The sequence below is a fragment of the Fusarium verticillioides genome, chromosome 6, assembly GCF_000149555.1.
Source record: "Fusarium verticillioides 7600 chromosome 6, whole genome shotgun sequence".
Lineage (NCBI taxonomy): Eukaryota > Fungi > Ascomycota > Sordariomycetes > Hypocreales > Nectriaceae > Fusarium > Fusarium verticillioides.
Window position 1 is genome coordinate 3,804,148 of NC_031680.1, and position 24,140 is coordinate 3,828,287.

Genomic DNA, 24,140 nt, shown 5'->3' on the forward strand with positions numbered 1-24,140 from the left:
AGCCCAGAGTTGAAACAAACTATCATTCCCTAAACTGGAGATAATCTACAAAAGTATGGGGAATAAGCTTATGGGCTATAAGTTTTTCCAGATTAACTAACCCTTGCATTGACAGAATTGGAAAACCGAACGAGATCATGGCCTCATTCCATCACAGCTAGATCCACCAAGGCTATGCGACATCACCGGCCAAGAGCCACGATACGTCATTCTATGCCTCTATAACGATGATCATTTCAGGCAGCATCTTTTAATCCTGTGAGACAAGAGAAGGATCGTCAGAATGTTTCATTTATATGCTGACAGACCAAGCCTGGGCAAACTCACAGCACTTATAAGAGGGCACTAATGTCAGCTCGATTTCCACCAGCATCAGCACCTCACAAGCCTCAACTTCCAATACCAGTATTCTTGGAATCTTTGCACAACTATTTCACCGTCACAATGTATTCTGTTCTTCACATTGCTAGCTTGATGGCCTTGGTTGGCTACGCCCAAGCTGATTTTGCAGTCGGCACATCTGCTACTCAAAGTATGCACAAATCCCTTCGGTCTTGCGATTGTCAATTCTAATCCTCAAGCAGTGGGAATCGGAGAGATTGCTCCTGATACTGGAGGTGACATCTATAACACTGATGATGTTGCCGTGTCGTACCCAGGTGGCTGTCTCGACAATGTCCAGCAGTTCGAGGTATTTTGATGTGACGAGTTACTCGTGCCCTCCAGATGTTAATACTCTGTTAGTGTGTTTCCGAGCGATGCCTTATTGAAGGCTTTTTTGAGATTCGAGGCAAAAAGACGGAGGATCAGTACGGCTTCAACTGGAATGGCGAAGGTTGGGAGTTCTCCCAGAACAGCGAGATCTTGGGCTTCTGTACCAAGAACGACGATGAAGGATGCACTAAGACTGGAGTTAACTACTCGCTCGGGTTCTTCTCACACATGCTTTGTACTGGCTCTATCAACTCAGGATTTTAGATTTATGCATACTTAGATGATATCGATATTAGGATAGGACTTTTTCAGAACAAACAATAAACAGTAATAAACAAAAGTCCTTAGATTGCTACCCTCCGGGCTATTACTAGGCCCCGAGACCTTTGCAGGGCGAAAGAAGATCATGTGTCGGGGAAAATTACTGCGACTACCGACCTGATCATCTGTTTAATACCCCCGCTGCAGACTGTAACTGGACTCATCTTTATGGCCGGGATCGATTGAGTCCGACCACCGACCTGATGATTCATTTATTGCCCGTATAGACTTTGACTAAGCTGTGGCTGGTGTCAGTTTGATTGGTTCCTCCTTTGCGGGGAGGTGGCCGGGATCTATTTGATTCCGACTACCAACTTGATTCATAAGCTGCATCACGGAGCTTTTACAGACGCGAGGTCCCTGTCCAGCTAAGCCGCAATTCCCCTGCAAACTATAATAGCTTAGTCTTAGTCTAAGCCTCTAAGATAGATTAAGATTGTCGCGAAAGAACTCCAGAATTGATCATCGTGCACCCATAGTGCTAGCCTTTGACCTATCACGGAATCTTTGAGTCGTCCGAAAGACCACACGGGGGAGGGATACTCTATGCGAAGCTAGCTAATAGACAGGATGGTCGGAGAAGAGGGAAAGATTCATTTGCTTCGACCTATCAGTGATCGTGATTGTTGTGGAGGATGACGATAGCTTCTATCAATTGTACGTAACGGCCACGCGGCAATGAATAGTATTGTCCGAAGCGGAGGGAAGAGATTCGCATAGACTTTGAAGCCCTATTTAAAGACATTGGGATGCAGTTCATTGATCTTTGTATTTTCAATTATCCTAACCTCTACAACTCGAATGCCTACAACATTACGAAAATGACTGGAATCAATACATTCTTGCGGTTGCTGCTCTTGCTGTCGCTGCCAATCCAGCTTAATGCATTAACGCCACGGCATGGACTTCCCTATAAAGCAGTTCCCGAATTGCTCGATCCGCCTCAGACCGCTGAGGTGTACCTTATTCGCCGATACTCGCATTCCAACACCGTCCTTGCAGGATATAATACTTTCCGACTGCCGATAAATGGAAATTCCACAGGTGGAGAGTTTACATTCTTCTTATATAGCTCTGGGACCGGTTCCAGTGTCGCTGTCTCCCCCCACCTGCATAAATATCATTATGAATGCTTTTTCACCATCAAGGGTCGTGTGCAGATTTGGGCTCAGCATGACAATGAGATACAAGAAGCACGAGTGCTTACTCAAGGAGACTTTGGGTCATGGGCGACCTACACGAACCACACTTTTCAGTTCATTGACCCTGACTCCGAAGTGCTTGCTGTTGTTGCGCCTGGAGGATTTGAGAAGTTGATGGACGTCATTGGCAGGCAATGGAACACGACTACCAATACACCATATTCAAATGCCTATATTGAAAACCCAGACAATGCTACTCGTCCTGTACCAGTCTCTGAAGCTGAGAAACTCCAGTACTTGGATGTTTGGTCTCAGCCCGACTTTGTCCCACGACGAGACCTTTTGAACGGTACTACACCGGGCAAAGCAGCTTGGCACGACGGACCCAACTATCTTGGAAATAACAGCGACACTTCTTACTGGGTTGCAAACGGATTTGGGCCCAAGTATCTCAACAAGGCCATGACTGGTTATTATCAGATCGTGCAGCCGCTGATTACCCCACAGTCCTCAGGGAACTACAGCTTTACAAAGTCGACCATCACAATCAACGGGCCACCATCTGATATATCGGCACTTCATTATCACGGCTTTCCTCATGGCAGCGCCTTCATGGTACTAGAGGGCACGCTTACCATTCATGTTGAAGGATATCTCCCGGTCACGCTCGTTTGGGGAGACGTGATGTATGTGCCCAAGAACGTGCGCTTCACCTACTATACCTCAACCCATTGGTGTAAATTCCTTTATGTTTCTGGCGGAGATAACTGCTTGGACACAAAGCTCATTAAAGGCGGGGCTGCTTACAACAGTGTTGTTTTTCCTCCGCATTGATACTAAGGTATTCCTCAATAAAAGAGTAACTATCAATACCTTAGATATTTACAGTCGTCATTCTATACTTTTATATTTTCTAAAAACTATTTAGAACAGAATTTTTCAGACTCCTGTTCTAAGCTAAGAGACCTCACATCCAATGCTCACATCACGTGCCTCACGTAAAGAACTCTGCGATATCGCTGTGTAGTACTATTTTGTCATTTCACCTTACTTGCTACTTTACCTGGGCTCCATGGTTATCGATAGAGAGCTTCTGGGACATCACACAAGCCATTAGTAGTTGTCTGCCGCGACAGGCTGTAGCAACCTGCGAGATACCAAGATCTCCCATCTTTAGGGGTTTCTAAATATGACATAACGTAGTCGTCCCCTTAACATACCGTATTAAGTCCACTTTGCCTTTGTTTACTCTGGTCCTTGACTTAAGTATCATACTGTAGATTTCGTACGATCGTCCCACATTCTAGACACAGCTCCCCTGGCCGAAAAGAGCAGTTTAAACATTTCCATTCCTGCTCACTATTACTCATCGGTCCTCAATCATCATCATCAAGCGTCTTTCTCTTTTTCGCCATCCTCTCAAGTTGCTCAACCTCAGTAGCGACCCATTCACGAAAACTGTGCCAAGAAGTTTCACCAGCCTGCCAAGAAGCCCATTGCCAGTACGGATATTCTCCATCACTGAAAGTCTCGCCATTGCTATTTTCTGGATTTCGCCAATATGCTGGTGAGATCATAAAATGCATGAATCCATCGCACTCGGTTGCAGGTGAAAGAGCGATTACTTTGGAATGAGTATCTTGGTCTAGGTCACCAAGAAACCACGTGTAGTTTTCCACGTCATCATCAGCAAGGCCAATGTCATCAAGACCGTTAATACCACCGTTGAGAAAATGCCAACCTCCTTGAAACCTAGAAGAATTTAGTTAATGAATGACAGAGTAAAACCCTGACTTACCCGTTTGCAACACGGACCATGTCCTTAAAGTCAGATGGCAGCTCGCCAACTTTAGCTTCAGCTTCTGATATGTCCTCCTCTGTGGCTGGCGAATAGAGGATATGTTCTGCGCAAGTGAGGCCTAGTTCTTGATACTCTTTGCGGTTCACCATCCATGCAGCTGTGGCAAGTCTGTCAAGCAACTCTTTCCAGCCAACCCTTTCTGGTGCAAGTGACCATTGCCGCCCGTTTTGGGCACGCATCTTCAACGCCGTTATGACTTGTTCAATCATATCATCAGCTTCGTCCGCCTCAATATAAAATGGATTCCCTTTTTTTTTACTCTGAGCCAAAATGGGTAATACTTTATAGATTCCTGAGAGGAATAAATACCGGTCCAATTGACCCCCATCAATGTCATTGAAACCATCCAGACGAAGTCCCAAGGACAGGACTTCGGCGGCAGTATCGAATTCCTCAAGTCTTATCGCCAACCCCACTACGAGTCGTCGATAGAGTAAGTAAGAATGCCTCCTAACAGTTTGATGCCCGTTCCATTTGTGTTCCCACTCGGTGATAGGAACTTGAGGCTGTGCATAGAGCTTCTTTGATGCAGCGAGAGCTTCCTCCATGTTTTCTCGAGTAGGATACTGACCTATCGTCTTGCTCTTGGCCAGTAATCGCGCACACATTGCAATCGTTGGTTCGTCGTCAGTCTCGCGCCATATATGTACATCCTCCGGCTCTGGTAGGGTGCAATGCTCAAGCATCCAGCCAGTGCGGGTACATTCTCGATATTCATACCATTGCTGTCTTTCAAGCCTTTCTTTCCGACCAAAAGGCATGTCTGAACTCTCGTTATGGCCACGAAAAGGATTATTATATTTGGAATGGGCCTCCCAGAAATTATCGAAAGGCCGACTGCTCAGTTGAAAAGCATCTTGGTTGTTCGATGTAGACGGACTAAGTGTAAGACTGTGATATTCATACAAGGCGCAGATGAGTTTATAAGCTTTATCAATATGATTGGACAGTAGGAGGAGCTGAATGAGGCGATTGACTTGTCGCAAAGCGTCGCTGGCATCTTTCGACTCCAGCAACAAAGATATCAGATCAGAGATCTTGTGCTGGGTGAACCAACCGTTTTCGCCGGGATCAGCCTGATCGATGTATGTCAATAAGGACATTTTTTTGATGATATACTGAGGAGATACAAAGCTCAACTTTATGAGTAAGATACTTTTAGGCACCAAGGGCTGGTTGGTAAATAAGAAGTGTCCGGAAACAACACTACTGGCGCCGGGTCGGTAAATTGATCTTCCAGTCCGTCGATATTCAATTGGTGCGCTTCTAGGCACTAGGTGTCAAAGCTACCCTGGAATGTGATTTATAGGTAGAGATCGTAGAATCTTGTTTTATTTACTTAGTGTAATACCTAAACTTATATAACTAGTACTTCCTCAACTACTATACAGCAGCTGCTAGGAGTAAATAGGTAACTGTTCAGATAAGTATATTAGTAACCGGTGCTAGATAGCCCTCCTGTCAATACTATATAGACCTGACCATGCTCCTTAGCTATGACAGGATAATATACTTCTTTATTTAAAGCCTCTTTAGCACCATTCTCAATAATATATACTACCTAATTCTCTATCAGGATCCTTCTCGCTTCCTCAATATGACCTAGTCCTTATTTTCGCACCTTGTCTAGGGAATCAGGACGTCGCACTATAGTAGCAATATAGAGCCGCATTATGCATTTTACGTCTGCTGCTAAACCCGAGGATAAGGCCAATGCGAGCCCCCGCGAGCCCCTGCATCTGATACTAATGAAATTTTGCCTTTCCGGGAGAGCCGGCTCAAGGCCATACAGTGGGGGGCAATAAGTATAAATACCCTTTAATGTACTTACACACACCTATTAAGCCTAAAAGAGGTATCTCAATTTCTAATCCTAGCTAGAAGCATATCTTAACTAATTAGTATAAGAGGCAGCTATATGTAAGGCTAGTTGGCACATACTGGCTGCTTAATTAAGCTAGTGTTAAAGAAATAATACACGCCCGGTATTCATACTTATTGCCCCCCACTGTAGAGCTTAGAAGGTGCTTAGCTCCCCTGATACATAATCTACAATCACATCATTTCTTATCAACGAAGTGTAATCTCCCTTGCAGATTCTTGAAACAATAGCTCTCCCCGTAAAACGTTATCCGAGCTCCCTTCCCCGGTTGAAAAACATCGGCCAACCGTCGCTAGACTCGGGAGAGCGGGCGGGTGACCGCGTGGTCCGGGCGCTACTGTTGGTGCGTTTTAGCCATGCTGTTTGATTCGCTCAGTAGCTAATCCCTGTTTCAGCTCATTTCTTGCGTGCTCTAGCTACCCTATCTAGGCAGGTCGTACGGAAACTCAGAAGCATGAGAAAGGAGGCAGAGCGAGTTGATGATCTGACGGGAATATCTATTGGAATTTTTAACTGTTATGAAGAAAGTGAATTGATTCGAATTTTTTATGCAATGCTTCAAGTCTCAATTGCTGTAACTAGTCCCAGCATGTTTGCGCTTTTGCTCTCCAGTCCATGCACAGAGACAAATGGGGGGTGTTTCGCCGTGGACACTAAGCAAACACCTACCAACATGAATCGCCGAAAAGGGTGATGTGCAGCACCAAGGTTAACAAGTAGGCAGGCATCCTGCAACGCCACTAAGCAAGGATTTGAACATGACAACCAACAGATGCAACCTTGTGGTGCATGTATTCGTGATAAGAAACGAAACAATGGGTGCCGTTTCCTATTAGTACTCTCTGTCTCTCTGTTTCTCTCTCTCCCGGGCTCTACAACACTCGCTGTATCAAATATGTCTTGGAAACGTTCCTCTCTTGTTGAGACCGGGTTCTTCTACGATGAAGACCTGCTAAGTGATGAGAGAAGAAATGAAAACAGAGAAGACAAAGACAAAAGACAGTTCCCGCCCCATGTTCGAAGGCTTGAGCTAGCGATGCTTGATTTTACGTGCCAGGAGCCAGACCTGCCTACTAAGAAAGATCTCAACATCCAACGCGAGGCTGAAAGACTTACCAATGGGGGATTCTCAGAAGATCGTTGGGTTGACTTATTTCGAACATATTTCTTCAATCCGCTTCTGCAACATGCCTCAGTCTCAGGACGAAGATCTCGAATGTCAGTGTAACGCTATACTTGGAGTCCCAACTGACAGATTTACTCTCAGGTCATCAAGATGTCTCTACTACTATGACTCTATAGTCTTGTAAGTAACTCCAAATGCAAGAAGAGCAGTAACTCATAACGATGACAGCGATACTAATGCTATATGGGGAGCATTTGACAAGAACGACGAAGAGAATGGACTTGTCAAGGCACCCAAGCCCGACCTATTCTTTTCCCTCCCGATGTATCATCTAGATACTCACATACCTATAATAACTGATCATGAAGGACATCAGTGGCATAAAGTATCAGCGCCATCCCTTGTGGAGTCATTTTCATGGTCCACTTTAAAGCAACTACATAAGTCCGGCTTGCTAGTCACTCCCTTTAACGCTTTTAGTAACAAAGAGCCTCGAGAACGAGATCTCAGTTGTTTTCCCTGGCTTGTCGTCGAATGCAAGAAAGCAGAGCGAACCCCTGGTGAGCTTGAACGATTGAGGGAAGTCGTTTACTGCCAGGCAGCCAATGCCAGTGGATGTGCTGTCAAGTTAAACCAGAATGCTGCGAAATATGCTATCAAGCTGGCTTATCACGCAGAGATCCCCCCTGTTGCCAGCGTGACTACCGTTGGACCGCAGGTCAAGGTCTGGATAACGTTTTTTGCGGAAGACTTTGGTGCATATTGTTATGACGTTAACGGATATCAAAAGTATCGCCCCCAGGAACAGGGCTATGTAAGTATAAATCCAGGTTAAGCGGCTGAGCGGCACTAACCATGCAAACTAGATGATGCAATGCATCTGGTCGGGTGACATGACAGAACCTCAAGACATTATCAAATTCCGGCTTATTCTCGAAAACACATATACCTGGGCAAAGCGAGTTTTCAAACCATTAATAGCAACATATATTGATCAGTGGAAGTTTGCCTGCGCGGAAGACATCACTGGCAATGAAAAACTGGGAATGAAGCGCCGGCAAGAGAGACTGGGCCTCTCAAGGTGTGCGCTCCGACTTACTCAAGCTTCCCTACATGCTCAGCCAGACCTCAAGTCTTGCGACGACTCATATCTTTCTATTACAAACAGGCTTGTCGACCTCTGTGATCGATTCGTCCAAGATGTGGATCGATTGATCGCGGAGGAACTCAAGCGATCAAGTGGGGGCAAAGAAAGAGCGCCGTCCAGCAGCACTACACGCAGAAGGGCACGGACACCTAGCGAACCATCCCGGAAAGCTACTCCTGAACCTGAAGATATGGCTCCGCTCAGCGTTCCGAGACGAAGCCCGCGTTTGGAACCACGGAACAAGGCACAAGCGTCTCAGGAAATCACTTCAAGAGTAGAGATAGTCTCTTCAAGTCTCAGAGTAACTATGGCAGCTGGGGCACCCAAGAGAAGGCAAAGCCAGAGTAAATTTCTCGCGCCACCAATTGAGATTGAACTTGTACCAGAATCTTCATCTGGGGAGTCAGAAGCCTCTGGTACAATGGCCGACGAGGATATCTCAGTTGTGAACCTGTCAGAAGATGATAACTAGACAGGCATTCAGGAGGGCTACTAGGTGAGGCATGAAGCTGTCTTATTTCATTGGATGGAAGGATCTTCATTGCTTGGTATATACTCACAGAAGAGATTTGTATTATAATGTATCATTAGCTGAAATTCGAACTATGTACGTGTAAAGCTTGAAGCACAGTTATTAGTGCATTAACATAATTGTATTGTATATTCTGGCTTGCTGGCTTGCTGTGTCGCGTAATGTGCCTCCTTTCCATAAACTTGTGATGCGCGGGAAGTGAGCCGAAAGTAGTAATACTTTTCGTCAAATACATTCCGATGTTGGTCACGGTGTCAGTAGCAATCATATCCCACTTTATTCTGAGATACGGATTGATTAATGATCAGCCTTCCCGCAAAGTCAGCAGCTGCAAAGCGTGAGAAGTTACGGCACAGTTTCAGCGGCATGACCAACAACCAGCACACCAAGCCACCTTGAAGAGAAACGTCCGTCAGCTCCAAGCAATTGTTGCGTTGCCAATAACAGATACGAAGTATACTAGGAGATGAAATTATTTTCTTTGAGACGTGGAAGGACATAATACGGGGGCAGTATGTTAGTGTGACGAACTTGGAGTCTGCTAGAAATAGCCTCCATTCAAGAGTTCTTAGGAATTAGAGCATATAGCCCTGAGTTGCGACTTATTGATAACAGTTGTCGCGTTGAGGTCTTTTTACTTGGGGGGCTTATTGCTTGCACCTGGTGTTGGTAGTTGTAGGGAATACATTACAGGTCGAGACAATAAACAAAGTGTAACAAAACTCATCTGCTGGGTGATTAACCTGAGAGTAAGGGCTGCTGCTTAAGATGGCCTACGATAACTACATTAGTTGGATTCTCGGGTATTTATAAGGCTCCGATGTCTATGCAATCCACCGCGATCACGAACGAAAAGCTACCTGAAGTTCGTTTACGGCCTTCTTACCAGGTGCGCTATCGTCGACGCGGACAGTTATAGATATTGCTATCAGCAGCACGACAACCGAAGGCTATGGTTTCCGAGGATAATTGTGCAAATTGCCAAGGGGTTCCTGACGCAGCTACAATTTTCGTACTGCGCCTCGTCGATCAGGATGGTTTGCAGCGTGGAACTGCAAACTCACGGATTTAGGGGATCCACATGCGGCCGAGAGTGTCGACGGGGAGCTGTAGAATCCCTGCCATCGCTAGCTAGAGCGGGTGCACTACCTCTGATGGATAGACTGTTTTTGATGAGGCAGGAAATTCTGGCCGTTGTTTCACAGATCTTGACCCACTCATCCAAGCTCACTGACATCCTGACTAACAGGACATCGACCATGCTAAGCTTTTTATTCAGGAATTGCGATGCTAGCTAATATCGCCTAATGTATCTTGGACAGGTGTCCATGGGATTCACGGAGTTAAGGGTTTACTGGTAAGAGTGATATGATTCTATTTGTTCTATAATTGTGTTGAATTCAAGATATAAGAAAGTGGTAGATTCTCTTGTCAACGTCTTTCCCTTTCACATAAGCTACCAGTAACCATTAGCGCTCTAAACATATTCTATTCCCTATAGATCCTCCTCCTCTTACCTCCATAAACTGTCAAAATGGCTGATGGATTCATGGCTCCTCCCCCTAAAGGTCCCCTTAACCGCTACTGACCCTTATGTCCTAACGCAGCTGTTTATGTTAGCCCGGTCTGCCTTGGTACTAGTAACTTTGGAGATAACTGGTAAGAAGACACTATCGATAGCGTAGAAGTTGTGAGCGAGCTAATACTAAAGGTGATACTCTAGGGCGGGCCTCTTAGGTAGCTGCGATAAACCCACTACTGAAGGCATTTTAAACTACTTCTATGAGCAGGGAGGCAACCTTCTTGATACTGCTAACCAATATCAGGATGGCTTGTCTGAAGAGTGGGTGGGTGACTGGATGAAGAAGCGCGTGGTACGAGACTAGATGGGTAAGCCAGACCTGTTGCGTGTACTAGATTTCTCTACTGACATATCCAGTGATCGCTACGAAGTACTCGCTGAGTGATCGCGGCCGATTTACCAGCAGTGAGATCATTGCCAACACGACTGGTAACAACGCCAAGACCCTACGTGTCTGCGTCGAACGTAGCTTAAAGCGTCTCCGAACCGACTACATTGACATTCTTTACGTCCACTACTGGGACTACCATACCTCCATCCCCGAGGTCATGCAAAGCCTCAATCAGCTTATCGAAGCCGGCAAGGTTATTTACCTCGGCATCAGCGATGCGCCCGCCTGGGTCGTTAGCAAGGCCAATCAGTATGCCCGTGACCACGGCTTGCGGGGCTTCGCCGTATATCAAGGTCTCTGGTCCGCTGCCGTGCGCGATTTCAAGCGGGACATCATGCCCATGGCTCGAGAGGAGGGGATGGCACTAGCGCCATGGGGAGCTCTCGGTCGAGGCAACTTCAAGACCGATGAGCAGCGCAGGAATGATCCTGGGAGGAATGCATCTGTTGGCGTGACGGTGCAGAATGAGACTGCGGTTGGTAAATTTATTGCTGCTATTGCTCAGAGGAAGGGTACGATTCCTACCAGTCTTGCACTTGCCTACGTCATGAAGAAGTATCCATGCACGTTCCCGGTTATTGGCGGTCGTAAGATTGAGCACCTCAAGGGCAACATTGAGACTCTTAAGCTTGACCTTGACAAGGAAGATATTAAAGAGATTGAGGCTGCGATCCCCTTTGATCCTGGGTTTCCCCATACATGGCTTTACATGGGCGCTCAGCCAGATCATCCAGCCGACATCTGGATGATGGGAATGGCTGGACACTTTGACCATGTCCCACTGCCGGAGTCTATTGGTCCATACAGGGAGTAGTTAGATGACTTTGGAACTGCATTTCTATTGTAAGGGACCAAAGGAAGGGACAATAATTGAACACGTCTTAAACTAAAATTTCTGCAAGTGACAAACCATCGTGGTCATGTTCTGTTCGCGGTCAAGTTGAGCCGTCTGCGGAGACTTTTATCACAGAAGTGGGGCGATTCGCCGTATAAATAAGAAAATACGGATATCAAGCTTTGAGTTTGACATACAGGGATGTTCATGGCAGGGATTATGCGCGGTGACTTTCCTGTTTGACTCTCAAATAGACAAGCTACTCTATACGGCAAAAACTTAAAAAGCAGTACATACATCAGATCATCTTTATTGCTGGGGCCTCGGGGTCTCCGTCGAATCCGACCCGATGGGCGGAGAGCGTTACACGCGTCTCGAGCTCAACCAGGCATACCTAAGCAAGTTTGATCTCCTCAGCCTTTCCAGTCTTGATATCGAAGAGAAACCCACGAGCCGTGCTCTTCAGTTCGTCCCTAATAACCTCATTCTTGCGAAGCCACTCGAGATCACCTCTAACACTCTCCGCCATGCTGTACTCAGCCATTAGCAACTGAGAATTTATCGCATCTAGACTTCAACACTTACTCAGTATTGGCGCCCCAGTCAATCCTGTCAATCTCCTCCCAGTAGGTCTCACCAACTCGTGCTTTGACAGTGTCGCGCATCCACTCGTTGGTAAACATGGTAGAGCCACAATCAGTATGATGAAGAATAACAAGCTCGTCGATCACGAAGCGGGTATCTAGAAGAAGAATGTCTCTGACAGCGAAGCGGATGTTTCCGCCGGCGTTACGAGAGACCATTACCACTGGATACGATTAGTCTGCGCCGGTGAATGTCTTGTGTTGTTCTTGACTTACTTTCACCTTCTGGGACTCCGAGATTAAAGTCAATGAACTTGTCGACGCTACATCGAGGATCGACGCAAGCGACTGCAATACCTCGTTAGTCAACACGCAGGGGTATTTTAATACTGGATCACGAACCGACGATGGTGAGACGAGGCTTGGTAACCTTGTTAACGTCGGCAATAGTTGGAAATGGTGCAAAACCCTGATGACTGTTATCGGGTTAGTTTGTTTATGGTAAGAACAGATTACCACCAAGACATACTCGTGGGCCGCAATAAGATCAGCAACGCTCTTAGACATTTTGTTAGCTTGACGAGGTGTTGGGGTGACTGTTTAAGTAGTTGACATATGGTAATAGATGAGATTAAATTGTTAATAAGAATAATAATAAAACTTCGGATGCGAGATCTAACCTCTGTTATATACTGCTTCTCTATTTCGTATACACTGCAATTGTTTCTATAAATCGGAATCGCCTTCGAGTAGCATCAACATCAGTAATCCGCCCCGAGAGAAGATTCTTATGATAAATCAACAAGATGCAGGTTACCTATTCCTGATTTGTACTAGTGCTTGAGATTCATAAGCACAAATACAGACTGTATATGTTCCGACCTAAGTCGGATACTAACTCAGCAAATCAATCGAGATAGTCCCCTAGTTATATGGAATTCTAAATGTTGCCAGCTGAAATTCATGATTACTGAACATAAGCAGTAACTGAAGCTGTGACGCAGGTGGCTGTAGACCTTTGGCTTCGTTCGGTGCCACAATCGTGTTGCGATACGGCATAACTCACAATGCAACCCTACAAGCCTCCTGAAGTCGGTAATTATACATAACTCTCCCGAGCCAACATGAAGCGCTTCTGGCGTCTTCTGTATCCCTTGCGACATCTTGTTATACAATTCTATAATAGCTTACTGATTACAATTATGGCATTGATCGATTTGTCACAATTTCTGTCAAGCATTCTCTTATATAATGTGATATGCCAGACAAATATCAGCTTTTGAACTCAAACTATTACCGTAAAATCTATCACTTCTTCACAATCCACATCAACAGTCATGTCACCATCGTCTGCCAACCCCTTCCCTTCTTTTCCCCTAACAGGGATACAATTTCCTACGACCCCCCTCGTATTATCTTCATATCAACATGCGAAAAAGTTCGCGACCCCAGGTGTCTTAAACCATGTCCTCCGAAGTACAGCTTTTTGCCTCCTGCTTCAGAAGAAAATACCCGAGTTTGTTAAGCTCGGTGACTCTCTTGACATGGAGCTCGTTGTCGTAAGCTGTCTTCTCCACGACCTGGCTTGGTCCAAGACGAAGGCGCTTGTCACGAACACGAGACGCTTTGAGGTTGATAGTGCGAACCTCTCCCGTGAGTTCATAAACGCAACGTCGGAGAAGGATGGCACTTGGGAACAAGGTAGTCGCCGTATGCAGATTGCCTGGGACGCCATCGCCCTTCATACAATGGAGACTATTGCACCTTGGAAAGAGCCTGAAGTCGCGCTTGTTCACTTCGGTGTCCATGGGGATCTTCTCGGACCAAAATTGCACCTCCTCGGTCTGCCGGAGGACCTACCTAACTTGGAGGGCGTTATAACAGAAGAAGAGTTCAAGGAGATTTCTAACGCGTTTCCGCGCATGCATTTTGCAGATGAGTTTAAGGAGATCTTTTGTGGCTTGTGCCGGGATAGAGGTCGTTACTCTTTCGATAGTAATGTGGAGAAGTATGGATTGAAGTGGGGATATGATGGGAATGGCGCTGGGGTGCAGGAGTTCAAGAAGTTGGTTGAAGATGCCCAGCGAGCCAAGAGCCTGTACAGCGTCATGAGTGCTATTGATAAGCTTTTGGATGAAGTCTAGCTAAGTAGCATGGTACTTTACCTATATCTAATTTTTTTATTGCATTTACATATCAATCTTTATATGCAATAGATTCTTTCATATTAGATATAACTAGATCGCTTTTACCTCTTTATACCCATTCTCATACAACTTAACCTTGTCCCAAAAGTTCCTATACCGCTCCACAGCATTGCGTCCGTCTTCCTTAGCAATCCTTTCTAGCCATTCCTCATCAATCTTGGAGAATAAGTAGCAGTCTGCCTTAGCTCCAGCCCCCAACAGTATGTCGACGATATCCCAGTATCCTTGGACTGCAGCCGCATTGAGTGGGCTTCCGTATCTTCCGCCGCGAAGGTTGACATCCGCGCCCTTCTCAAGCAGCAACTTGACACCTTTTGTCTTGCCTTCGTACGCTGCTGCTTGTAAAGCCGTGCCAAACAGCCCACCTGTCTGATTGACGTCGATGTCAGCGCAGTTATCGAGTAGGTAGACGAGGCCGTCGGTGTTCTGGCGGCCGGTTGGGTCATCTGTAGGTGCTAGACAAGCTGATTGTAATGGAAAACCATAGAGACCGGCTCCGAGCTTGACATCAGCGCCATTCTCGAAAAGAAACATGATCCTATGTTCAATGTTATCTTTCGTATGCTCGAGTGTAACCTGCAGAGCAGTCCCGTGTTGAATATGGCAGTGATTCACATCAACACCGTTATCGAGCAGCAGCTCTGATGTAGCGAGGGCATGGCCATCCCAGGAGGGCACTGCAGCCGCGGCATGCCAGGCACTGCCAAATAACCCGCTCTGAATATGGATATCAGCACCATGTTCTAGCAGTAAACGCGCTATGTCATAGTGTGGTGTGATGCACGCCGCCTGGAGCGCGGTTCCATAGTGTCCCCCCTCGATATTAACCTCGGCACCGTAGGAAAGTAGTAAGCGGACTGATTTCAGGTTGCCTCTTACACAAGCACTTTGTAGTGCGGTACCGTACATACCTCCCCGCATATTGACTTCTGCCCCTTTCATGAGTAGAAATCCTTCCACGACTTCAATGTCGGGTGTCAAACGGGGAGAATGAGCTGCGGCTTGTAGCGGGCTTCCGAACTTGCCACCCGGCGCATTGACATCGGCGCCACTATCGAGCAGCTTTTGCACAACAAGTGCAATTCTATCAATTTGAGTCAAGGCACGAACGGAGGTAGCCGCTTGTAAAACACTGCCATACTCCCCGGCCTGTATATGCACGTCAGCACCTCTACTGAGCAGCATATTAACCAATTCCGGGTTCCGGGCCGCACAAGCTGCATGTAATGCTGTTCCGTAACAGTCTCCCTTCCGGTTGATCTCTGCGCCGTTTTCCAGAAGAAGATCAACCACGCCAGATCGGTAGTCGGTCAGGCGACATGCCTTTTGAAGTACATTACCGTACTGCCCTCCCTGAGTATTTGGGTCGGCACCAAGGCGCAGAAGAGCTACGACGGCTTCTTTTATCCTAGACGTCATTCCCAGGTTATGGGTGCTGCCACATGCCGTTTGGAGCGGGGTGCCATCTCTTTCATCGTTCAACTCAATGTCAGCGTTGTGCCTTATGACAAAGTCGAAAAAGGTACATGTTCCCTCGCGTAGCCATGCCTTTACTGCCTCATTGAGAGCACTGCCGTGACGGGCGCACTTTCTGTTGATATCAGCACCCTTGTCGAGAAGAAGCTTCAGAGCTTGGGTGTAATCCGTGGTTTCATTTTGGTCATGTGCCTTATACGCCGCTATGAGGCACGACATAGGACATCCCGCCTCTTGTACATTAGCTCCGCGATTCAATAGCATTCTCAACGCTGCCAGTTTAATGCCCTTTGCGGCGGCCTCAAGGGCTGATCCAAACCTCTCATCATGTGCGTCGATATCAGCCCCATTCTCTAGCAAGAGCTTTATGATGGCTAGGTGGCCTCGATGCGCCGCGGCCTGGAGCGCGCCACCTGTGACCTTATTGGAATCAGCACGCTCATTGAGAAGAAAGCGGACAATCTCAATATGTCCCTCTTCTGCTGCCTCTCGGAGGGCTAAGTCCAGATCTTCCCGAATCAAGAACCTCCTTGTCCGCGAACCCTTTTCCAGCAGCAATTTGGTGAGCTCAAGAGACCCAATGGCGGCGGTATAGCAGTACGGCCGCTGCATCAAATTGTCGACTCGGTCATTATATTCATACCATCGATCCCTCAATTGCCCATTGAACAGAATTTCCCTAAGGCTTTTAGTACGCATAGAGAGCGCGAGCTCAGCGAGCTGAATGACCTCATTCGTCCATAGTTCACGCGGGACTAGTTCCAAATGCAATTCCCAGTTACGGACAGCGTAAGTCTTCAAAGGAAGCTCCACGTCGTCTCCGGTATTCTCAACACTCTGATACAAGTGGTATGACACGCAGCAATGTGCGATATGCAGGTGAGCATTCGCTTCTGTGAAATAGAATTGTTTTGCTTTGCTTTGTTCAATGCGTTCGGATATTAGATACTCCTTGACTGTGAAATGAGCGAGGCGGACATATGTGTTGTTCTCGCGACGGCGGGTCTCATCGTTCCATTCGTCCTTCGTCTCAGTCGTCACGAGACTAGGGAAATGTTTCAGAACCGCCCGCGGGTCAAACAGCCGCTCGATCTTGTGGATCTTAGTGACAGATTCTGGACGAAAGATGAAGATTTCGGCAAGTTCTTCGAGACGTAGATGCCTTCTCGATAACGCCAACCATTTGAGCGAACCGAGGATCTGGCATTTAAACTTGCTGTTAAGACCTAGAAGCAGCCGGTTGTATGTTTCATCTAGTCCTGAAGGAAGATCATTAAGTGCCGAAAGGACATCGGCTTCTGAGTCCAAATGTTGAAGGACTTCGAACTGGCAAACAAGATATTGGAACCTAAAATAGGTGTTAGCTATAAAACACCGACCCAGTCTGCGCCACTCTTCTAACTTACATCCCATCTGCTCTTGTGATCAGTATATCTTTCGCTTTGGCCCTCACGTTGTCGGACCACCAACAATACGTCTCGGTACCCAAGACGCTATCGGTGTATAGATGCATGTCCCTGTTCAAACTCAATTGATCTTTTGTAAGATCAATGGCAGCTTTTGCCGGCACATCCAACAACTCGTCAATCTCCACATTGATGTCTGGCTCAGCTCGGCTTGTGCAAAATATGTGGAGATTATCCGGCATTGAGGCGATGATGCGATGAAGGCATTTCAAAAGCCTTGGACGCTCACCATCCAAGACCGGACACTCGTCGAGAGCGTCTATAACAATGAAAACCGCGGAAAACCCACTGACAGCAGACATAAGTGCGGCTTCAAGAGTCTCCATGTCTGGCCGCTCGCCTTTCGCCATATAATCTTCAAACCGTTTGATTGGGTGTGGTGTGTCCGGACGACTTGCACATAACTGTCGTACAAGCGATGAGAGCATGACGGATACTTTCTGTTGCTCTACGTTTCCGAAGCTGAAGAAGTAATATCCAAGCGCGGTTTCCGGGTCGTCTTCGTACTTGTCCTTCAAGTACTTGATAACAGATGAGCTCAGAATTGATTTCCCGGCGCCGGCTGTATTGTATTAGCGGAGGTAACACATGAGAACCAGTACCTGTCATACCTTTTCCATTAAGCCATAGAAAAGACTTGGGATTTTGTTCCCATGTCTTGAAATCATCGCTTTCTTGAGTCAGCCAGTTGCAGGTGCCGCTACTGTATTTTTCTCGGGCAGCTCTATACTGCACTGAAGTGTCGACCGTGCAAAGCCAGTTTAGCATCTTTTCGCGATTCCTGTCTTTCTGGGTTTCCTCGATCATTTTCCTGAGTTCAGAAACGTCGGTTCCAATCGTTCTCCACTGACTCATAGCCTGCCGATGCCGTGCCTCGGCCTTCTCCCATTCCTCGTTGTACATCGTGTCTCGCCAGCCTAGGCTCATTTTATCGAATTCGGTCTCCCGATACTGAATATTCCCAAGCAGCTCGTCCCAGTCATGATGCTTGATGGAATCCAAAGCCAAACGAGAGACAGACTTGTGGCTATAGTAGCCATAGCAAACAATCTGAAACCTGAGTACCTCTTGATACAGCATCTCCAGTGCGCGTCGGTACTAAGCATGCGATTCTGGCAGTGTATCGCTAGTCGCTGCCTCGTAACGACGTACGTAGAGATCCTCCCACATAGAACTCCGAACTATTATCGATGCAATGTGCTCGAGTCCCTTGGCCAAAGAAGAAGCTTGTTCTATAGGGTTCAAAAAGAGCTAGCGGATCATCAAACAAGCATTAGTCTTCCGAGGCTAACGGGAGATAATGGGATATGGACTTACTGGTAGCAACAGAGTTACTCCACCCCAGGCAATGGATGCCGTGGGATTTGAGCTCAGGGCTTTAGAGACGTAGTCCTTACTCCAATTGACAACAGCTAGGACCGACTTCACGACTTCCTGGGCTTCCATCTCGAAATTCCCAAATCTCAGCTTCAAAGTGTCTCGCTTGACTTGATCCATTTGAGTTTCCACAACCTTACTCATCCATTCTTTCGTACTCTGGTCTGAGCTCATTCTGTCTGCGATGTCAGGCAGATTGCGACGGATCTGATCTTCGAATTTTGTAACGGGCGAATCTTCCTCATCTCGCAGGCTCTTATATGCAACAGCCCACAACTGTCGGATAGAATTGCCACTTTCTTTGGGCGCTGGCAGTTGTTCATCTGGAGCTTCTTGGGGCGCGTTCGCGTCATCCAAGGCTGGAACTGGTGAGGATTCTCCCGATGTCACGATCGTAGCTAGGTAGCCAGATCTCGTGTTTCTCGACAGTCTCAATGGCTGCTCTTCACTCGGCCCATCACCGGAGCTCCCTGAGACGCCTTCTGCATTGCGATGGTGGAAAATCTTCTTCAGCTTTTTTCTAATAGGCATGTTGAGCTGGTTCGGCAAAAGAGTTAGGCACAGTGGGCGTTATTATTTTAACCAAGCAAATAGGTCGGGCAATGCGGGCTAAACTGTACAACGCCTAATAGAGTGATCTAGTTCAAGAAAGATCAAGATCAAATTCGGTGAAGATTCTGGCCAGCTGACGATGAAGGGAGAGTGCGGGGAATGTGATTTAGGCTCCAGTATGTCTACCTGAAATGAGGCGCCCAATCATTAGTCAAGAAAAAGTCAAGGTCAGGAAGTATTTGCTAAACTGAAATTACAGAGACATGCATAGGAGGCCTCAATATGTATGTAAGATGCAAATTATGCAGATACCAAGTTGCCTTATTTTCAGCCCTGGCTATAAATAGACACCTCGACTTGCCTACAAGAAGCTCTTATAATAACAATTCTATAACAACCTTAGGTGTTGACTATAATACAGAGCTTTCCTAGATATATGAACTATATCGGTCTAAGGTATTAGGCCCTGTATATTGCCAAAGAAGAATATAGTGAACTTACTACGAAGCATAAAGAAGAAGATACCAAACAGAGGTCGGCGTGGCAAGAGGTCAGCCGTTGTTTGATGAGCCTGGAAGGCGATCTCTGAATACGAGGGTAGGAGTGTACAGCTAGACAATACATTCTGCAAGAAGTTGAAAAGATCAAGCACATAAGCTACAGGTTTTGGGATGTTCTTTAATGGAGGTAATGACATATGTATTACTAGGCGACAGGTCCCCAACTATCTGCACTCATCTTCTCAACGTCCAGTCTCTAATACATATCCATCAACTACTTAGTAGCGAACAATCTCCATGCGCTTCTTAAGACGGAAAGCAATAGCACGCTTTCTAGCAGTAGCGGACTGGGTGAAAGCACCAGAGCCACCGAAAGGACCAGCAGCAGCGCCGTTGCGAACACGAACGATGCAGACGTTGTTGGCGCCTCCGACGGATCCTTCGCAGGTCATGCCCTGGGGCATCTGGACCTTGAGTGGGAAGTCGGTGTTGGTGGCGAGGGAAAGACCCTGGATGCCGATTCCAGGAACATCTTGGGTCACCTCTGCGGTTTGGAAGGCATCGGGGTCGGTGCCGCCGGATGTAGCGTCGATTTCAGCTGTCATTGGACCGGCGCCGTCTTGGTTGATCTGAGGGAGTTAGTGAAAATACTTGGATAGGGTGAATGGGACTTACCTGTCTGTAGGTCATGGTGACTTCGCCGTTGTCAGATGCTGTGGGCAAGCCCTTGGTAGCTCCCTCTCCAGCAGAGGCAGCAACGCTGGTCTCTTTAGCTGTCTCGGTCTTCTCACCACCGCCTCCGCGGCCACCACCAAAGAGACCGCCCAAGAGGTTACCCAACTGGCGCCTGCGGTTGTTGTTGTTGTTGCCCTGATTGTTACCCTTGGGCAAGTTGGACAGATCATCCTCAACACCAGCGGCGCTTTCAGTGCCATTGTTGGTGGGAACGTTGTTCGCATTTCCGCTTCCCAAGAAACTAGAGATCATGACGGAGGCGTCAACAGGTCCGTTACCCTGAGTCCTGCCCAGGGCGCTGGCTTCTCCACTACGGATCTCACGATCACGAATGATGGAGGTGTCGGCTTGAGAACCGCAACGGTTGCTTGAGCAATCACGAGGAGTTCCATCAGCAACTGTTAACTGTTAGTATCCCATTGTGTGTTATCAAGTGCGATGGCAACGTACTGCTGAGACCAGGCATGGTCACTCCATTAGCTCCCTCAACAGAGAGGACGACTCCATGGGCAGAAGCCATGGCGAAGAAGGCGGAGACGATAGCAAGAGAATGCATTTTGAAGGTTGTATAGATCAAAAAGGGATTATTAAAGGTTGTGTTGCTGAAACTGAGCCGCCAGGGCTAACTTGGACTTTCTTAGAAAGGAAGTGAAGTGAAGAGAAGATGATTGAGATGCTGATGGATTATTTACCAAGATGTCGAATGATCCGACTCTTATATACAAGTTTTCGTTCATGTTATCAGTTTTCATGTTTGACATCACCCTCGTCGGTTGTCGGCTCGCCATGGCCCTCCCCAGCGCTGATCATCAGCGATCATCAAATCGCATCAGGAGAAACCCCAACCTCAGCTTCAGGTCATATTTTCCTTGTCTCAGCGCCTCTCACAGCCACATATTCTCCCTTCTCAGTCACTCACTTCACGAGTCTCACGTCTTGACCCATGTTTCAAAATTCTTGGTGTTTCATGTTTCGCTCAGACCCCTTCCCCCTCCCCTCCAAATCTAGCGTTGCACGCAGAAAGACTTGACACGTGAAACTCTCGGCTCTAACGATTCTTGGCTTTTTTAGTGAATGCGATTGGTTTGTCAGGTTTTTTCATCTTCTAAACACCAAGATGTTTGAACTCGTGATTCAACTCTCGTCGGCCGCCGCGTATTATTAATAGAGATCAACCCTGGGCCTAACGCGCTTTTAAGGAAGAGTTTTAATGGAATTGTTTGCGAGAGAATGTTCTTTTGATCGGCGTCAATAGGTTCGTGTTTTTGGTGATGAAACCGGAAACGAAGAGTACCAGGTAGGCGCAGCTTTCCCCGAACAAAAGGCCAAGGCGAAAGGAGAAGTATAATCGGCGAGACCGAAGTATTGATGTCCTCTATCTTTCTTCTGGTAATTGTAGTATATTCTTTGCTGATATCAAGGTTACTCTGCTTGGTTCTCTTCAGTTCTTAGAGACTCATGTGCTGTTTTTAGTAGATGTGAGCAATGATCAAGCGTTCAGTTCATGCAAACACACTCAATAGTTTATAAACAATTCATGCGTTATGCTAACTTCTTAGACACAATTGAGTTTATTTCCTAGATGCTCATCCATGGGCACTCAATCTTTTCGGCCGAGTGCCGAGCCGGCAGATCTCGGCATGCTCTCCACCAAAACCAAGTCAACTCCACTCAAGGAGTCTCACGATGCTGAAACAGCCACTTGGCGCCCCGTTTTGACAACGTTTCACCGCCACTTTTTGGTCTTGGACACATTCAGCTTTTAACTATTAAGTTAAGAAATAGACGCTTATAGCTTAACTCGGAAGAAGAGGCTGTTCCATCGACGTCAAAGCGCCACAACTGCTACCCCAAGCTTCAGAACGTTTGCTGTGTCATGTTCCTCTGTCGGGATGTCAATGACCTGTCGCGACTTTTGAGAACGGGAGGGCTGTGCAGGAATGAAACGTCGCAGATGGGCTGTATCTTGCCCAGATTGGAAAGGCATGCGAGCTGGATCGGTGTTTGGAATCATCATGGACTTTTGCGGAGAAGACGCCCTATTAGTCAAGATACGCAGCGCGACAGAATGATTTCGATGCTCCCGTTTGAAGCCAAAGAGCGCGTCGCACTCTCTGTCACGACACTCAACCAAGGCTGCAATTGTGCTGTTCGATCATCTCATCTCCATACTTGCTGCTGCACTCAATTGGCCCTTCCTACATGTCGCTTCTAAGCCACCAAAGTGCTTACTATTTGTTTGTGAGAAAATATGTGATTGAATTCCAGACTGAGAGTTCACCCAGCTGACTTGCATAGTATGTACACGAAACGTTCTGCTAGCTACGTAATGAGAATGGAAGAAAAAGGTGACTCGGCACTACCAGAAGCCTCATCTATCACTGGTTGATAGGATTGTAGATAGGGTCGACACCTTGGGCGGTACCAATACGAGCCTCAAACCAGAATCGGAGTCTCTCGACCAAAACTCTATCCTTCATGAATCGTGCAAACTCGGTCGGGTTGGTAGCAGTCTCGTTGCGAAGAGGAGGGAAACCAGATGGCGTGGCAATATCGCGACGGACAGACCAAAGTCCCATAGTGGACTGGAACTCCTCGCTGAGGATGTAGTTGTGAAGAAGCTTGGCTCCCTCAGGGTGAGGAGCGTCCTTGAGAATAGCGGCGGTCTGCGGCCAAGATACGTATTTTCCCTGCTTGGGATGGGCGAACTTTAGAGGCTTGGATTCACCGAAGCGTCCGCCGACAGCAAAATAGGCGGCTTCAGTGGCGTTCTCTGAGCGGATGATGTTGCCTGGGGTCGCTGTACCGCGAACCCAGCGAGGGTTCTGCTTGAGGAGGTCCTCGAACCAAGAGGCGCCGTTCTGTTGCATACTACATACTCATCAGGCGTTGGTCAAGAGAAAGATACACGGCGAGCTTACATAAGATAAAAGGCATAGAGAACAGCGTCATCGTCGTTGGGGTAGGTCAGAGCAAGCCTGTTCTTGAATTCGGGCCGAAGGAAATCGGCATACTCGGTGGGCGCCTTGATACCAGGCAGCTTGTCAGTGTTCCAGGCATTAGCCCAGAACAAGACATATACACCATACCAATAAGCCGTGCTGTCCTTGAAAGCATGCTCGATCTGGTCAAAGCCCTTGGGGGCGTAGTTGAGCAGGGCGCCCTCCTGAGCCCAGCGGGGATAGTCGTGCAACGTCTGCAGGATCACGCTGTCGACGTAAACCGATTTGCCACCGGCGGCAAGCTGCTGATCCAATCTGGCGTCATGATACTTGGACAGGTCAACAGTGACGTTGAGCGTCATGCCGGGGAAGCGTTTCTCAAAGGCCTGCTTAAGGGCGGCTCGCTGGTTGGGCGCATCTCCTCCGTGCCAGCAGGTAACAGTGCCTCCTTCTTTCAAGGCAGCTTTGTGGATCTCGTCGAGGCTTCTGGTTTCGACCTGTGCTTTCTCATTGAAGCCGAGGAGTTGGTCATAGCCCAGGACGGAGCTTGCCAGGACGGCGAGCGAAAACAAAGAGTGCTTCATATTGGGAATAGGAAACAGTGTTGCTGGTGAAGATGGTGCTCATGGACATTCATGAATTGATAGAGATGGGCTTTGGGTATTTATACGAATATACGAGATTTGGTATTTAGCCTACGTTACATAACTCAATCTGGCTCGGAAATACCGTGAGGGTGTTCCCGGCCAAATCGAGGATAGAGTTTTG

General features: G+C 47.2%; 10 protein-coding genes across 10 annotated transcripts; 5 read left to right on the top strand and 5 right to left on the bottom strand.

The window, feature by feature from the left end:
- Positions 1–339: 339 nt before the first annotated feature.
- On the top strand, positions 340–978 carry FVEG_01554 (hypothetical protein; the record flags this gene model as incomplete). Its single annotated transcript, XM_018888560.1, has 3 exons — positions 340–532; positions 585–691; positions 745–978. Exons 1-3 carry the CDS (start codon positions 349–351, stop codon positions 976–978), a joined length of 525 nt encoding a protein of 174 aa, XP_018744488.1. The 5' UTR covers positions 340–348.
- Positions 979–1,856: 878 nt separating this feature from the next.
- Positions 1,857–3,011, top strand: FVEG_01553 (hypothetical protein; the record flags this gene model as incomplete). Its single annotated transcript, XM_018888559.1, has 1 exon — positions 1,857–3,011. The coding sequence occupies one exon, from the start codon at positions 1,857–1,859 to the stop codon at positions 3,009–3,011; it is 1,155 nt and encodes a 384-aa protein (XP_018744487.1).
- A 421-nt stretch (positions 3,012–3,432) lies between these two features.
- On the bottom strand, positions 3,433–5,141 carry FVEG_01552 (hypothetical protein; the record flags this gene model as incomplete). The annotated part of the gene is made up of 2 exons (XM_018888558.1): positions 3,433–3,929; positions 3,976–5,141. 2 exons carry the CDS (start codon positions 5,139–5,141, stop codon positions 3,554–3,556), a joined length of 1,542 nt encoding a protein of 513 aa, XP_018744486.1. The 3' UTR covers positions 3,433–3,553.
- A 1,674-nt stretch (positions 5,142–6,815) lies between these two features.
- FVEG_01551 (hypothetical protein) lies at positions 6,816–8,665 on the top strand (the record flags this gene model as incomplete). The annotated part of the gene is made up of 4 exons (XM_018888557.1): positions 6,816–7,138; positions 7,188–7,226; positions 7,275–7,860; positions 7,913–8,665. 4 exons carry the CDS (start codon positions 6,816–6,818, stop codon positions 8,663–8,665), a joined length of 1,701 nt encoding a protein of 566 aa, XP_018744485.1.
- Positions 8,666–10,259: 1,594 nt separating this feature from the next.
- On the top strand, positions 10,260–11,512 carry FVEG_01550 (alcohol dehydrogenase; the record flags this gene model as incomplete). The annotated part of the gene is made up of 4 exons (XM_018888556.1): positions 10,260–10,293; positions 10,333–10,384; positions 10,449–10,596; positions 10,643–11,512. The coding sequence occupies 4 exons, from the start codon at positions 10,260–10,262 to the stop codon at positions 11,510–11,512; spliced, it is 1,104 nt and encodes a 367-aa protein (XP_018744484.1).
- A 415-nt stretch (positions 11,513–11,927) lies between these two features.
- On the bottom strand, positions 11,928–12,336 carry FVEG_01549 (carbonate dehydratase; the record flags this gene model as incomplete). Its single annotated transcript, XM_018888555.1, has 2 exons — positions 11,928–12,063; positions 12,119–12,336. The coding sequence occupies 2 exons, from the start codon at positions 12,334–12,336 to the stop codon at positions 11,928–11,930; spliced, it is 354 nt and encodes a 117-aa protein (XP_018744483.1).
- Positions 12,337–13,454: 1,118 nt separating this feature from the next.
- On the top strand, positions 13,455–14,261 carry FVEG_14859 (hypothetical protein; the record flags this gene model as incomplete). Its single annotated transcript, XM_018903876.1, has 1 exon — positions 13,455–14,261. The coding sequence occupies one exon, from the start codon at positions 13,455–13,457 to the stop codon at positions 14,259–14,261; it is 807 nt and encodes a 268-aa protein (XP_018744482.1).
- A 93-nt stretch (positions 14,262–14,354) lies between these two features.
- FVEG_01548 (hypothetical protein) lies at positions 14,355–19,174 on the bottom strand (the record flags this gene model as incomplete). The annotated part of the gene is made up of 5 exons (XM_018888554.1): positions 14,355–17,148; positions 17,207–17,828; positions 17,878–18,364; positions 18,419–18,517; positions 18,584–19,174. 5 exons carry the CDS (start codon positions 19,172–19,174, stop codon positions 14,355–14,357), a joined length of 4,593 nt encoding a protein of 1,530 aa, XP_018744481.1.
- A 799-nt stretch (positions 19,175–19,973) lies between these two features.
- On the bottom strand, positions 19,974–20,986 carry FVEG_01547 (hypothetical protein; the record flags this gene model as incomplete). The annotated part of the gene is made up of 3 exons (XM_018888553.1): positions 19,974–20,324; positions 20,371–20,828; positions 20,881–20,986. 3 exons carry the CDS (start codon positions 20,984–20,986, stop codon positions 19,974–19,976), a joined length of 915 nt encoding a protein of 304 aa, XP_018744480.1.
- Positions 20,987–22,646: 1,660 nt separating this feature from the next.
- FVEG_01546 (hypothetical protein) lies at positions 22,647–24,013 on the bottom strand. Its single transcript, XM_018888552.1, has 2 exons — positions 23,352–24,013; positions 22,647–23,301 (listed from the first exon to the last, which is right to left on the bottom strand). Exons 1-2 carry the CDS (start codon positions 23,954–23,956, stop codon positions 22,809–22,811), a joined length of 1,098 nt encoding a protein of 365 aa, XP_018744479.1. The 5' UTR covers positions 23,957–24,013; the 3' UTR covers positions 22,647–22,808.
- Between the last annotated feature and the right edge of the window lie 127 nt (positions 24,014–24,140).